Source organism: Ahaetulla prasina, chromosome 1, assembly GCF_028640845.1.
Source record: "Ahaetulla prasina isolate Xishuangbanna chromosome 1, ASM2864084v1, whole genome shotgun sequence".
NCBI lineage: Eukaryota > Metazoa > Chordata > Lepidosauria > Squamata > Colubridae > Ahaetulla > Ahaetulla prasina.
In genome coordinates this window covers 49,017,578-49,033,507 of record NC_080539.1, presented here as the reverse complement: position 1 = coordinate 49,033,507, position 15,930 = coordinate 49,017,578, and the positions used below count along the sequence as shown (strand labels likewise).

The window sequence follows — 15,930 nt, the reverse complement described above, 5'->3', positions numbered from 1 at the left end:
ATGTCCACATTAATAGAGCCTTCTGAGACTTTCAGGGGACCCCTGGGAAAGAGATATTGATTCCTTTCAACTCCTCTTTGCTAGTCCTTTTCCATCTCCATGGTATTGCAAGAGAAAAAACTTTCCACATGTTTGGCTTGCCTGTAAAAGTGATCATCCGGATAAGATTCCATATCATCACTGAGGATATGGTAAATACAATTATGAAGTAAAAAAAAAAAGACAGAAAAGCTTACCTGAAGTTGCATAACAACATAGTTAAACTTCTCATTCCTTCCACAGCCAATAAATCTGCAAACATGATCTTTCCCTGCAAAATGTAAATCCATGCTCAATCAATCAGAATGCAGTTAGCTTGCCACTATCATCTTATAAGAGGGGTTTTTCAAAGAGTCTTCCAGAATCCCTATGACTTCTAAGTACAAAGCTCAAAGGACCCCCCCCACACACACACACACACTGAAAACTCAGACATCCAGGATTTCTTTGGTTTCCTGAATCATTCCATGTAGTTCATACACTTTACTCTGCTCTAACATATTACCCTGAGTTTCTTTTTTTTTTTTGCCCTATTTTTATCTTCCTTTCTGAGAAGGAGCTTTTTGCCTTAATTGTTACCTTTGGAAAAAGCACCTGCCAATTCCACCTGGTTCTATCCAAGCTATTTTTACCCAATCAATTTTAAGCTATTTCAGTGGTCACTGGAATCACATCCTTATTGTCCAGAGATCGAAATCAGTATCTGATGTAATCAAGCAAGGGGAACTCATGGGAAATAGCTACCAAAATTATAAATTATAAATACTGATTATTTCCATTTTAACCAGTTTCATACCCAAGTCCCCGTGCTAAGCTCAACCTCTACTGAAAATCCCACAAATCACTGTCAGAACTTCCATTTAGAAATCTATTTTCAAGTCTCTTTCTGGGTAATTATGTTCTCTGAACTGTGCTTAAGCAGCTTCAAGTGTTTCACTCATTTGAATTTAGATAAAAAAAGACTGTAAAATGTAGCCCAAATACATATGATCTTTTTATAGTAATTCTTAGTGAATATACTTCAGTTGAACCTGTACTTGGACTTACTGTTAGCTTTTGCTGTCTTTTTTTTCCTCTGAATTAAAAACTTTTCCTGGCCACCTCCCCATTAATCCAGCTATCAGGTTTCCTCCAATCAGCAAGGTTGGGCTGTTATGTGATTTCCACAGCAATGCCCTCCTCTTAGTTGTAAAGTGCTATTTGACTATTTCCAGAGGGCCTATAATCTGGCATGATATCCTGCCCTCCCTTCACCAATCCTTGAAAGCTGATACAGGAAAATTCTCTTCCAGGAAAGGCAATGCCCTGTGACTCTGGACATACAGAATCAATAAAGAATGTGCTTCTCCAAGGCTTGTGTTATAGAGACATTGGCACTACCCTCATCTCACTAATACCGTATAAACACCCAGAGGACAAATAAGGTGCAGAACACAATTTTATATCTCTCTGCTGCTTGCAGACAGTAATCCTGTTACAACGTAAGTATTTCAGATTCTGTGCAGCAGCAATTAAAATCTGTCAGATGATGGATGACCTGTGCCTCAGACCAACTTTAATATTTAACTTTTTAGTATTTAGTAATGTGATAGATTTCTGAGAACGAGCCATATATTAACTTTTATGTTTCCCCATTTTTAATTAATGTCTTTGCCCCTTTTTATAGATTTTTTAAAAGATCGGTGTGGAGTTTGTATGTATGTGTATAAGCTTTTTAAAATGTTTTTTAACCAGGTTAAAAACCAGGTTAAAAAACACTAAACATATCGTTTAGTGTTTTAAATTACTAATTGTTTGTATCCCACCCTTCTTTTGCTGGTTATAAATATAATAAAGATTGGATTATATTTGACTACTTTTTTCTCATTTTCATATTTTCAAATAGCATGGCAGCCCATTAGAGAGACAGGCATAGTAACTAAGCCACTTACTCTTCTGTATATATATAAATATTTATTTATTTATATGTGTGTGTGTGTATATATATATATATATATACATATATATATATACACACACACATATAAATAAATAAATAAATATATATATATATATATACCGTATATACTCGAGTATAAGCCGAGTTTTTCAGCACGTTTTTTGTGCTGAAAACGTCCTAAACTTATACTCGGTCTATCTGACTTATACTCGAGTTTCTTTTTTTTTTTGCCCTATTTTTATCTTCCTTTCTGAGAAGGAGCTTTTTGCCTTAATTGTTACCTTTGGAAAAAGCACCTGCCAATTCCACCTGGTTCTATCCAAGCTATTTTTACCCAATCAATTTTAAGCTATTTCAGTGGTCACTGGAATCACATCCTTATTGTCCAGAGATCGAAATCAGTATCTGATGTAATCAAGCAAGGGGAACTCATGGGAAATAGCTACCAAAATTATAAATTATAAATACTGATTATTTCCATTTTAACCAGTTTCATACCCAAGTCCCCGTGCTAAGCTCAACCTCTACTGAAAATCCCACAAATCACTGTCAGAACTTCCATTTAGAAATCTATTTTCAAGTCTCTTTCTGGGTAATTATGTTCTCTGAACTGTGCTTAAGCAGCTTCAAGTGTTTCACTCATTTGAATTTAGATAAAAAAAGACTGTAAAATGTAGCCCAAATACATATGATCTTTTTATAGTAATTCTTAGTGAATATACTTCAGTTGAACCTGTACTTGGACTTACTGTTAGCTTTTGCTGTCTTTTTTTTCCTCTGAATTAAAAACTTTTCCTGGCCACCTCCCCATTAATCCAGCTATCAGGTTTCCTCCAATCAGCAAGGTTGGGCTGTTATGTGATTTCCACAGCAATGCCCTCCTCTTAGTTGTAAAGTGCTATTTGACTATTTCCAGAGGGCCTATAATCTGGCATGATATCCTGCCCTCCCTTCACCAATCCTTGAAAGCTGATACAGGAAAATTCTCTTCCAGGAAAGGCAATGCCCTGTGACTCTGGACATACAGAATCAATAAAGAATGTGCTTCTCCAAGGCTTGTGTTATAGAGACATTGGCACTACCCTCATCTCACTAATACCGTATAAACACCCAGAGGACAAATAAGGTGCAGAACACAATTTTATATCTCTCTGCTTGCAGACAGTAATCCTGTTACAACGTAAGTATTTCAGATTCTGTGCAGCAGCAATTAAAATCTGTCAGATGATGGATGACCTGTGCCTCAGACCAACTTTAATATTTAACTTTTTAGTATTTAGTAATGTGATAGATTTCTGAGAACGAGCCATATATTAACTTTTATGTTTCCCCATTTTTAATTAATGTCTTTGCCCCTTTTTATAGATTTTTTAAAAGATCGGTGTGGAGTTTGTATGTATGTGTATAAGCTTTTTAAAATGTTTTTTAACCAGGTTAAAAACCAGGTTAAAAAACACTAAACATATCGTTTAGTGTTTTAAATTACTAATTGTTTGTATCCCACCCTTCTTTTGCTGGTTATAAATATAATAAAGATTGGATTATATTTGACTACTTTTTTCTCATTTTCATATTTTCAAATAGCATGGCAGCCCATTAGAGAGACAGGCATAGTAACTAAGCCACTTACTCTTCTGTATATATATAAATATTTATTTATTTATATGTGTGTGTGTGTATATATATATATATATATATACATATATATATATACACACACACATATAAATAAATAAATAAATATATATATATATATATACCGTATATACTCGAGTATAAGCCGGGTTTTTGAGCACGTTTTTGTGCTGAAAACGTCCTAAACTTATACTCGGTCTATACGGCTTATACTCGAGTTTTTTTTTTTTTAAGCCCCTCGGCTTATACTCGAGTATATACGGCTTATACTCGAGTTTTTTTTTTCTTTTTTTCACATTTTACCGGACGGAAGCCCTGCCGGTGCAGTGAGAGGGCGGGGGGGGGGGGCCGCCAGCCTTCTCAGCTGGGGGGGGGAGGGTTTCCCCAACCGGTAGGTGCCTCATTTCCCACCCTCGGCTTATACTCGAGTCCCCAGTTTACCCCAGTTTTTGGGGTAAAATTGGGGACCTCGGCTTATACTCGGATCGGCTTATATTCGAGTATATACGGTATATATATATATATATATATATATATATATATATATATATATATATATATATATATATATATATATATATATATATATGTATATATACCGTATATACTCGAGTATATCGGCTTATACTCGAGTATAAGCCGAGTTTTTCAGCACGTTTTTGTGCTGAAAACGTCCTAAACTTATACTCGATATATCGGCTTATACTCGAGTATATCGGCTTATACTCGGTCTATCTGACTTATACTCAGTTTTTTTTTTAAGCCCTCGGCTTATACTCGAGTATAAGCCGAGTTTTTCAGCACGTTTTTGTGCTGAAAACGTCCTAAACTTATACTCGGATCGGCTTATATTCGGTATATATATATATATATATATATATATATACTTATATATATATATATATATAAGTATATATATATACTTATATATATACTTCGTCGAAACGTCGCCAAGACACTTCCAATTTTACACGGGAGAAAACCCGAACAGCCAAAGACCTATATACAAACACCCGTGAAAACCTCAGAAAACAAATAAATATTTATTTATCCATATACAAAGCTAGCAAAGAACTTTTTATTTTATTTTATTATTCACACTTTTATACCGCCCTATCTCCCTAGGGACTTAGGGTGGTTTACAGCCATATAAAAAACATATATATATACAGGATAAAACATTAATTTAAAAAACTTATTACATAGGCCGAATATTTAAAATAGAGATATAAATAATAAAACCCATTTAAAACCAGATTTAAAATTTAAACATTTAAAAATTTAAAATTCTAGTCCAGTCCTGCGCAGATAAATAGATGTGTCTTAAGCTCGCGGCGGAAGGTTCGAAGGTCAGGAAGCTGGCGAAGACCTGGGGGAAGCTCGTTCCAGAGGGTGGGGGCCCCCACAGAAAAGGCCCTTCCCCTGGGTGTCGCCAGTCGGCACTGCCTGGCCGACGGCACCCTGAGGAGTCCCTCTCTGTGAGAGCGCACGGGTCGGTGAGAGGCATTCGGTGGCAGCAGACGGTCCCGTAAGTAGCCCGGCCCTATGCCATGGAGCGCTTTGAAGATCATTACCAAAACCTTGAAGCGCACCCGGAAGGCCACAGGCAGGCAGCCAGTGCAGTCTGCGCAGGAGAGGTGTTACATGGGAGGCACGAGGGGCTCCCTCTATCACCCGCGCAGCCGCATTCTGAACTACCTGGAGTCTCCGGGTGCTCCTCAAGGGGAGCCCCATGTAGAGAGCATTGCAGTAATCCAGACGAGATGTCACGAGAGCATGAGTGACCGTGCATAGGGCATCCTGGTCTAGAAAGGGGCGCAACTGGCGAACCAGGCGAACCTGGTGAAAAGCTCTCCTGGAGACGGCCGTCAAATGGTCTTCGAAAGACAGCCGTCCATCCAGGAGGACGCCCAAGTTGCGCACCCTCTCCATTGGGGCCAATGACTCGCCCCCAACAGTCAGCCGCGGCTGCAGCCGACTGTACCGGGATGCCGGCATCCACAGCCACTCCGTCTTGGAGGGATTGAGCTTGAGCCTGTTTCTCCCCATCCAGACCCGTACGGCTTCCAGACACCGGGACAACACCTCGATGGCTTTTTTTTGAACTTTATTGAAGTGTAAGGGCAAATGTTTACTTAAGGTAGTAATTCTTCATCAGTTAGAGAGTCTGAATGAGATTTTGTCCTAATTGTTCTTCAAATAAGTACTTATTACCCAGGCTGCTGAAATACATGGTCATAAATCAAGTATTTGTAGATCACATATCTTGAATGAAGTACAAAAAACTGCATATTTACAAAACGAGACATATAGGACACTACTGTTATGTTTTATGTTCTTGGTATTATAATATTTGCTGTAGTAACAAAAGCACTTCCTTCAGACTAAACCAGAGCATGTAGTTCTCTTGGAAGTGCAGGAGAAAATATTAATAGTGCATTTCCACAATGTAGCTTACCTTGTCTAAAAGAGCTGCTTTCTCTGACAGGGATCCAATTATTTAGATATGAAACATTAAATGTTCAACAGAAAATTATAATCTTTGCTAACAAGCTACAATTAATGCAGCTCTTTGTAAAAAAAATCTGTGACAATTAAAACTGTATTAAAATCACGTGACATTGCAATATAAGAATTTCACTGAAAAGAAACACTGGATCCCAAAAAGCTGTATTTTTATGTTTAAATACTGTATATTGTCATGTATTAACACCAAACAGATAATAGTGCAATCAAGCTCTATAAACCTCCGTACATTTTCCAGAATAATTATATCTCCTACCTTGTAGTTTTTTTAGAACAGCCACCTCCATCTTGAGGACTTGCTTTGGTTGCTGAGCTGACTCAACCTTCAGAGCTACATTCTCCCGAGTTAAAAGATCCATTGCTTCATAAATCTCACCAAAGCCACCACCACCAATCTTCTTCAACTAAATGGGACACAAAATCATCACAATATTTAGCAATTAGGGAGATTCCACACCTTACCTAGAAACTTTTGAAAAAAAGTACTAAGCCATGCAATATTGTAATATTGTATATAACTAAAAAGTGTATTTAAAGACACAAATACAAAACCAAATAGTTGGTCTCTTAAGAATAATATATGTAATAATAGACTTTAGCAAATATGGGCTGCTAAAATCCAGGAAAGATATTAAGTGGCAATAGATACAGAAAATTAAATAAAATTAAATGTACATTTAATAAATAATTAATTACCCTTTGCTATGTTAAAAGTAAAAGCAACCAGAATGCAAAAGATATAAAAATGAAATGATATTATGGGGAAGTATATAAAAATAGTTTTACCATTTTACATAAGTCATCACTTGATGGAACTACAAAACATCATGGTCTACAGCCTGTTCAAAATCCTTTCTAAATGCTCAATGCCTCTAAATCAAAGCAGGGATAGAATTTAACAAACCTCTGTTAGAACTGGATTCCAGACAGCAGGAACAAAGAAGGATATCTCCATGATCCCATAAGATTGGTACATGCTTATTGTGTTAGATCTTATGATACAACCAGAAAGGCAATCCCATAGATAACCAGACTCCAAGTTATGGTACAGATATCAATTAGCAATTTCAATTGGTAACCAGCTCAGAAAGTATATGATAACATGGGCATATTGAGGTATGCTCATAACTGCTTACAAATTTGCATTCTCTTTCAGATTCTGACTGATCAAAAGCACCCCATCTATAGCGCATACAGGCAGCAGGCAACTAAGGCATAAGATACCATGAGCAGGTTCTTCTGATAGAGGAGAAGGTTAGAAAATGGCACATTCTCCAGACAGGTGGGAAAACGGCAGTCAGGCAAGGGTTAACTCGTCTGTTAAGCTTGTAGGACCGAGTCTGTAATTTGCTTCAAGCCCCGCTTTATCCTGTTGTCTCTCCAGTTTTTTACTCGGTCCCAAGCTGGACAAACGTATCTTCCTGGACTCCTATTTCTATTTCTATTGCATCGTATTTTTATTTTATTTTATCTTAATTTTTATATCTATTTACAAATATTATCCCTGCTTGAAGGACCACGAGCCCGAATCCGCAGACGGCTGTTTGCAGAAGCTGTTTAACTTGCCGGCTGGCAGATTCCTTATTCAGCAGCCTCTCAGGGTATCGGAGAGGTCTGCTTTGCTCCCCGATTCTTCTAATTGGGTGGAGTTTTTCACACTGCGTTTAAAAGCTTTTGCTGAGCAGCTCAAACGGCGCATCAAGGGCTATCAGCACAGCCCTTATCTTTCCGATCTCGGCTGCAGCTTCAGGAGGAAAATTCAGTTGACGTCGTTACAGAAGCCTCCCCACGCCAGTAAATCACCGGCTGGTGGGGAAAGCAGGGGAGGCATAGATTTGATGCCGCTAATCTGATCTTTGTCTCTGCGGCCACAAGGGGCTGTTTTTCTATTGGCGCGATCACTCGGAACGGCTAATTTTGGCACAAAAAGACTCCGGGCGCCATTTTGGAGGTAATTAAAATTCTTTTGGCCAATCGCCATTTTGGTAATCCTGAGGGAGAGGCAAGTGTAGCGGCCAGATTTCCTAGCCCCAGATATCATTTCTCCTGCTTCTAGGAGTTTAAGGATACAGTTTCCTCGGGAGATTAGTGAGCCCTTTCTTCCTCTTTTAGAGGATCAATACAAAATGAGCAAGAGAGCTAATAAAGAAAAAAATCTCAGCTCCCGCGCCCCTGACCATGATGACCCAGGGGAGGGAACATCAGCCTCCATATGCAGGGCTTCCAAGAGTAAGGGATCTGAGCCTAAATCATCAAAATCCACGGTGGAGGAGAAAAGGAGACATAAGGCCCTGGAAAAGGCTGTTTCCAAGGCCCAGCAACAGGCCTCTCTCACATCCAAACCACAATCCACAGTGAGTACTACTCCTTCACAGGCTGAAGAACAGTCTCCTCACAGGGCAGCTTCCACTACCTCTTTACCTCCAAATTGGTCCCCAGATCAACCTACTACAGGGTCTCCACTAGTCCTTATGGACGGTGTTCCTTTGTTCCAGACAATGCCTGAAGCGGATTTGGAAACAGTCCAAAATACCAATACCAGGGATCCCATTCCAACCGATCATAACCTCACTCCTATTCAGTGTCCTGGGGGTTTACAACTTCCACCGGAGTTTGGAACCCTGATTGCAAATGCAATTCGGTCTAGCTTCATGCAGTGTTTCCAACAGGATCCTAGGCCTTCTGCCTCCTCAGCCAGATCCCAACAGGAACAACTAGGTTATGTCAGAACATGGTCAGACTGTATCTCCTGATCATTCTGACCAGGAATATTTGTCAGAGGGAGAGATCCCTAGGGATGAGGCTCTCTCAGAAGATGAAGGCTTGGATCTTGAACAACCAGCCTTCATTAGCCTATTTAATCCTCAAGTCTTTAAATCACTATTATATAAGGCCCAAATGACCACCCGATTGGGAGAAGTGGCCACAACAAAGAACAGTAAGGAGAAAGGGGATGATCCCTCTACTTCTTTATTTTCTGAACCAGCGGTGACGGCAGATGCTGTACCAGCCCCAAAACTATTCACTGATGTGGTTCAACGACAATGGGGGGTCCCAGATTCTGGACCTTTCCCTAACAGCCTGGATAAACGCTTATACAATATGGCCTCTGAAATGTCCAACCTATTACAAGTTCCTATGGTGGACAACCCCATAGTTTCTCTCTCTTCTACCTCCCACATAACGGGGCCTCCAGAGGAATATCTTCGTCCTGAAGACAAGAGGGCCGAAAAGGTTCTAATCAAAGGACACCAGGAGGCAGCATGGTCAGTGAAAGCTGCTGCTTCGGCATCATTTTTCAACAGAGCTACCATCATTTGGTTGAAACAATTACAAGCAAGAACAACTCCAACTGATACGAGGTCTCACCAGGACCTTAACAAGATTATCGCAGCGCTTGAATATTCGGCAGATGCCACACTCAATGTGGCTCGTTTCACTTCCAAGGCCATAGGGTCTTCAATCACATCACGCAGGCTCCTTTGGCTTCGCAACTGGCAGGCAGATGTAAAAAATTAATGGAGATTAGCCTCATCACCCTTCTCAGGGATAAATTGTTTGGAGAGCCACTCGAACCCCTCTTGATTGAAACAAAGGACAAGCGGAAGATCCTGCCATCGCTATCCAGGCGCTCTGATCATCATTCAGCTCCTTATCCTCATCATCAGTCATTTCGAGGGTCTGATACCAACTTCTACCAGTCACGCCAACATAGGCCATTTCAACCCAGAGGTTCCTTTCTGCAGGATAATCAGGTCAGACCCTTTTACAAAAATTCTTCCAGAAAGCCCTTTCGCGGGGGTAGGGGCAGGGGTTTCCGCAGATCCAAGTAATTCATACACCTCCCCTCCCATTGGCGTACGTCTGTCCCTTTTCACCGCCCAATGGGAATCAACCATTTCGGCTTGTACCAAAGTACCATGCTTGGGTACTTCAAACGATTCGTGAAGGTCTCTTTTTAGAATTCATCTCCACCCCCCCTGAGGGTTTTTGTTCCTTGCCCCATTTCTCGCAACCGATTTAACCGTACTATTATGGAAGGGGCTATCGCCCACCTTCTTCAAATTAAGGCTATTCAACACGTTCCACAGACTCAACATGGCAAGGGATTTTATTCACAGCTTTTTGTACTGGCAAAATCCTCGGGGGGATGGAGGGCAATTTTGGACCTTAAATCTTTAAATAAATTTATTTCCTATCGAAAATTCAAAATGCAGTCTTTACAGTCAATTTTAGAGGCCATTCGCCCAGGGGATTTCCTGTCATCCATAGATTTAACAGAAGCTTATCTTCATGTTCTAATTGCCCCTGGACACAGAAAATTCCTCCGTTTCTGTTACAATGGCCAACATTTTCAATATAGAGCCCTTCCATTTGGCTTATCTTCGGCTCCCAGAGTATTTTCAAAGGTTATGGGAGCTTTCATTGGTCACATCCGCACTCACCCCATCCGTATCCAATTCTATCTGGATGATATTCTCATCATGTCCCGGTCTGAGCCTTCTGCTCACCGGGACTTAGCTACCACTATCCATATCCTACAGGAACATGGATTTTCCATAAATTGGTCCAAAAGCCATCTCTCTCCTACTACTACAATTTTACACCTGGGAGCAATCATAGATTCCAAACAGTCCTTAGTGTACCTTTCCCAGGATCGCCAGACCAGTCTTAAAGACCTCACCAGGCAGATCATTAACTCCCGGTCCAGTTCCTTGAAATCTTTCTCCCAGCTACTGGGTAAGATGGTTTCACATTTGGAATTGTACCCTGGTCTCGCTTACACAGCAGGGAACTGCAATGGACCTTACTTCTGTATCAACGAAGAGGCCAGTCCACGTCACTAGCACGCATTCGTCTTTCGTCAAAGACACTGACATCTCTCCAGTGGTGGATCTCAGATGCTCTGTCCAAGGGCAGTCGATTCAGGGAGCCCAACAGAATTACCCTCACGACCGACACCAGTGTCACAGGTTGGGGGGGCCCACCTGGGTCCAAACATGGCTCAAGGCTTATGGTCAGCACAGGAACAAAGACTCAGCATAAATCTATTGGAATTAAGGGCGGTTCACAAGGCCCTTCTCCAGTTCCTCGATCTAGTGAAGGGATGAGACATTCTTCTTGCTCACAGACAACACATCAGCAAAAGCCCATATAAACAGATGGGGAGGCACACAATCAAAAACCCTCATGACAGAGACTTTCAAACTAGGCCACTGGGCTGAACTCAACCTTCCTTCTCTTCGAGCGGCTCATATCACAGGCACAGCAAATGTTCGGGTGGATGCCCTCAGCCGTCACCATCTAGATCAAGCGGAGTGGAAACTAGCTCCAGCTCTGTTTCAAGAGATCTCCCGCCGCTTCAGCCTCCCCAAGGTGGACCTGTTTGCGACGTCCTCAAATCATCAACTTCCCAGATATTTCACCAGGTTTCCGTCTCCAGGGGCGGAAGCGGTGGATGCGCTAAGATCACCATGGCCGCCAGGACTGCTTTATGCATTCCCTCCCCTCCCATTAATTCCCAAGGTCATCCACAAACTCCTAGAAGAGAAGGCCGAACTCATCTTCCTGGCTCCTCATTGGCCTCGGAGACCTTGGTTTGTGTACCTCAAATCTCTATCAGTGGCAAAACCTTGGCGCGTACCAGACGACCAGACTGCTCTCAGCCAGGGCGTTCTCATCCATCCAGAACCCCAGTGGTTACAGCTCATCATCTGGCGGTTGAGCGGGACATCCTAGTGGGTCTCAACATTCCTCCAGACGCAGTTCCCACAATTCAGGCAGCACGCCGGCCATCCACTAAGCGCATATATCAATTCACTTGGAAGGTTTTCTCTATCTGGTGCTCCAAGAGGTCTATTCCACCTACGGACCCTGACTTAGCTCACATCATTGGTTTTCTACAAGAAGGCTTGGCTTCAGGTCTATCTCCCAACACTCTTTGATGGCAAGTCGCAGCTCTCTCCTCGGTACTTACCTTCGGCTCATCGGAGTCCCTGGCAAAGAATCCAGTCATCAGGCTTTTTCTAAGGGGAGCTTCTAACTTGCATCCCCCCACTATTCACAGGTACCCTTCCTGGAATCTTAACAAAGTTTTCAATGCATTAACGAGGGCACCATTTGAACCACTCTGGGAAGTGTCATTACGTCTCTTGACTTTCAAAGTGACATTCCTTATTGCCATCACATCAGCCCGCCGCATATCAGAATTGGCAGCGCTCTCAACACGTAAGGACCTTTGCATTTTTCACCTGAATAGGGTAGTCCTTCGCCTCGATCCAACCTTCGTTCCAAAACTTAATTCCTTATTTCATCGTTCTCAGGAACTGATTCTCCCAAATTTCTGTCCCTCACCTAAACATCAGAGAGAACATGAATGGCACACGTTGGATGTCCGTAGAGCCTTAAAGATCTATTTACATCGCACTTCTACCTTTCAAAAAACGGAAGCCCTCCTGGTTTCCTTCCAACCCTCATCATTAGGTTCCAAGGTATCGGGACCTACCATTGGCAGACAGATCCGGGCCACCATAGCCATGGCGTACGATTTGCAATCTCTACCTAGGCCCAAAAACATTACAGCACACTCCACGAGGAGCGCCTCCACTTCGGCAGCTTGGGCAACCCAGGCACCCTTGGAAGAAGTATGCAGGACGGCTACTTGGACTTCACCGTCGCCTTTCATCAGGCACTACAAGCTCGATTCCTACGCATCGGCGGACGCCGCATTTGGTAGACGAGTTTTACAAAGTGTACACGACAACCCATGACTCAGTGGCCTACCTTCACCCACCCAGACGGTCACCTAACTTTGGTATGTCCCTTGCCTGACTGCCGTTTTCCCACCTGTCTGGAGAATGGACGTTGGACTTACCTGAGACGTCCTTTCTCAGCAAGGAGGAAAACTGCAGTCAGCCCCACCCTACTGGGGCCGACCTTCGTCCATGGGCGGGGGGAGTATATTAATTGTTTTTCATTTCAGGAAGACACGTTAAGTCTGCGACAGCTTCCTCGCCAAAAACTGGAGAGACAACAGGATAAGGCGGGGCTTGAAGCAAATTACAGACTCGGTCCTACAAGCTTGACAGACGAGTTAACCCTTGCCTGACTGCCGTTTTCCTTCTTACTGAGAAAGGACGTCTCAGGTAAGTCCAACGTCCATTTTCTATTCAAAAGGCATCCTGGCTATTGATAGCACTTGCTCTTCCAAGAAAATCCATCAGTCCCAACTGCACCCCAGTTCTGCCTCAGAAATGCTGCACAATGGAGAACTAAAAATGGAAAATCCCAGGCATACCTGATCCCAAGTCATTCATTTTTATTAGAATTGAAACTAAATCAATTCTTCCTCACTGAGTTGCTAACAGCCTCCAGACACTGAGACATCATTTCCAGTGTCAGTCAAATGGGGCTCCAAATATACAACTGGTAATCATCTAGCAAAGTGATGATACCTGAATCTATGTTATCAAATTAGTTCCCCAAGCAGTCTCATCAGATATTAAATAGAAGAGGAAAGAGCACAGATCCCTTCCCCCTCCACTGATACCAACTTCAGAGAATGCAAAATAGTGTCTCCTTCTCCCAAAGTCCAGAAGAATACCATAACTGATGGTAATGATCATTAAGAGGTCAAGCAGGTCCAGGAGAGTGGTACCATCTCTGTCTCAGTGCCACAAGATGTATCCACAAATAAGAACAATGTTTTTCACCATTACAGCATGAAACTTTACTGAAAAGAGTCAAGATCATTTATTTCTTGCAGATCTTTGCTCAAAAGGAGAAGTGGAAAATTGCCAAATATCAGCGGATCTAGTAAATATTTCTTAAGGTGAGAGCACATCACCACCTTTTTCTGGCAGGGAGAATCCCATTATTCAAGGATGAAATCACTTCCACTTAGTTCCCTCCAGAAGATTTTTCCCAGATGACCTTGATTAGGTAAAAGAGGCTTAGATCTAACTGAGAGTGAGCATGCTAAAAGCCCTGAAAATTCCCTCTGCTTTCTCAAGTTTTATAAGCGTAAACTACTCCCAGTTAATGGATGAAAAATTGTCCTAGTAACCCCAGTCACAGTCCGCTTTAGAAGAGATCTGAGGGATTTTATTCATCAAGGGCCTAGCATAATCTTTGCAAAGTGCTATGCATTAGCCTTTAGGATATAGTATTCCTCTGACCACGGAAATGACCAACTTAAACATGCTAATCAGAAATGCATCAAAGAAATAATTGCGCTCTAAGACAAATTAATCTGTATGCAAGATTCATTCTTCAAAAATAGTTTTCTTTTAAACAGAGTGAGAGTAGCCCCTAGAGGTATTTATGGAAAAGTTCTTTTTTTGAACTTTTTTTCATTACCATCTGAATGAGATCTGAAAATAAAATCTAAGTGATATAGGGATTTTAACTCATTAAAAATTGAGGATTAATTATATTAATTAATATTCTATAATTAATTATGTTAATAGTAAAAATTCTGCAAGATAGAATTTTGCAGTTCTCCCAACAATCATCTTCGTATTATACTAGAATGAGGATTTTTCCTGACCCGCCTCGGTATATAATTAACAAACACAAGAATTCAATGAGTAAGTTTTTCTTTTTTATCCAGCAATTTTTGTTTACTGCTAGATATGATAGATGGGGATTATCTGGAAAAAATATCTCTATGTGGTCTCTTAAGATCTGCTTGATAACATATAATCAAATAATCAAAACTAGATTTGGGAGCAAATATATATCTTCTCAAGTGGAGATCAGAAAAAATAGATTGAATAAATAATAAATTAATAAATGTAATTTTAATTCCAGATGATCTCCTTAACCAAAATATAAGTATCTATTACGTTGCAGAATATGCCTTTGAAGTTCACAGTTTTCTTTTAGTTTTGTTTTTTCTTAATCTTTGAAAATGTTTGTTTCTATATTTTTATATTACTATTTAGGCATTTCGCTATTTTTCTAAGCATTTTTTGGAGAACTAAAAATGTTTTGATATGAGACTGTTTATTCCATTCTTAACACATTTACTATGAAGAATGAATATGAATATAAGATGTAGCAAATCTCAATCTACTTTAGGTCACAGTGTTTATTCCTAGATTGGCAATGCACAATGCTTTATTTGATGCCTCTATTGCATTTATGTATTTTTTTTATTTATTTATTTATTTATTTATTTATTTATTTATTTATTTATTTATTTATTTATTTATTTATGTTGCTGCCTATTCACCCATGGTGACTCAAGGCGGCTTACAGAATATAAAACTACATTTAAAACAATAAAAACTAACAAAAAGAATCAAATAAATTAATATAGTACAATATAACAAATCACCCCCTACCTCCCACCCACCCTTTCTGGAAGAGTAGTAGAATGGGGGCCATTCTAATCTCTGGGGGAATGATGCTCCAGAGAGAGGGAGCCACCACGGAGAAGGCCTTTCTTCTGGGTCCAACCAGGTGTATCTCCCTCGGGGATGGGACCCACAATATTCCCTGCCTCTGTGCTCTGATGGGTTGGGTAGAAATCAAGAATCCTAGTATTCTATTTATACTATGCTATTCTATTTTTTAACACTTTCTATTTACTTATTATCAGTTCAAAGAAGCTGACCCTTTTCTGCATTCATCCATTCCCTGAGGGAGTAAGTTGGCAGCAATACAAGTTAAGAATTTCCTGAAACAGCCATGCTTGGCCAAATGAATCTCATCAGGAAAGATAGACTTTAAAAAAAACAAAAAAAACAAAACTTTAAAAAATAATCAGCTTTAGGTTAAACTATTTT

At 40.6% G+C, this 15,930-nt stretch overlaps 1 protein-coding gene across 1 annotated transcript in view; it reads right to left on the bottom strand.

Annotated features, from left to right (window-relative positions):
- TTBK1 (tau tubulin kinase 1) overlaps positions 1–15,930 on the bottom strand; it is a 99,868-nt gene that overhangs the window by 74,368 nt on the left and 9,570 nt on the right. Inside the window, exons 2-3 of the mRNA XM_058165178.1 lie at positions 6,396–6,543; positions 237–310 (exon numbers count right to left, since the gene is read on the bottom strand). Of these exons, the coding sequence (XP_058021161.1) occupies positions 237–310; positions 6,396–6,543 (222 nt within the window). The remainder of the gene's footprint in view (positions 1–236; positions 311–6,395; positions 6,544–15,930) is intronic.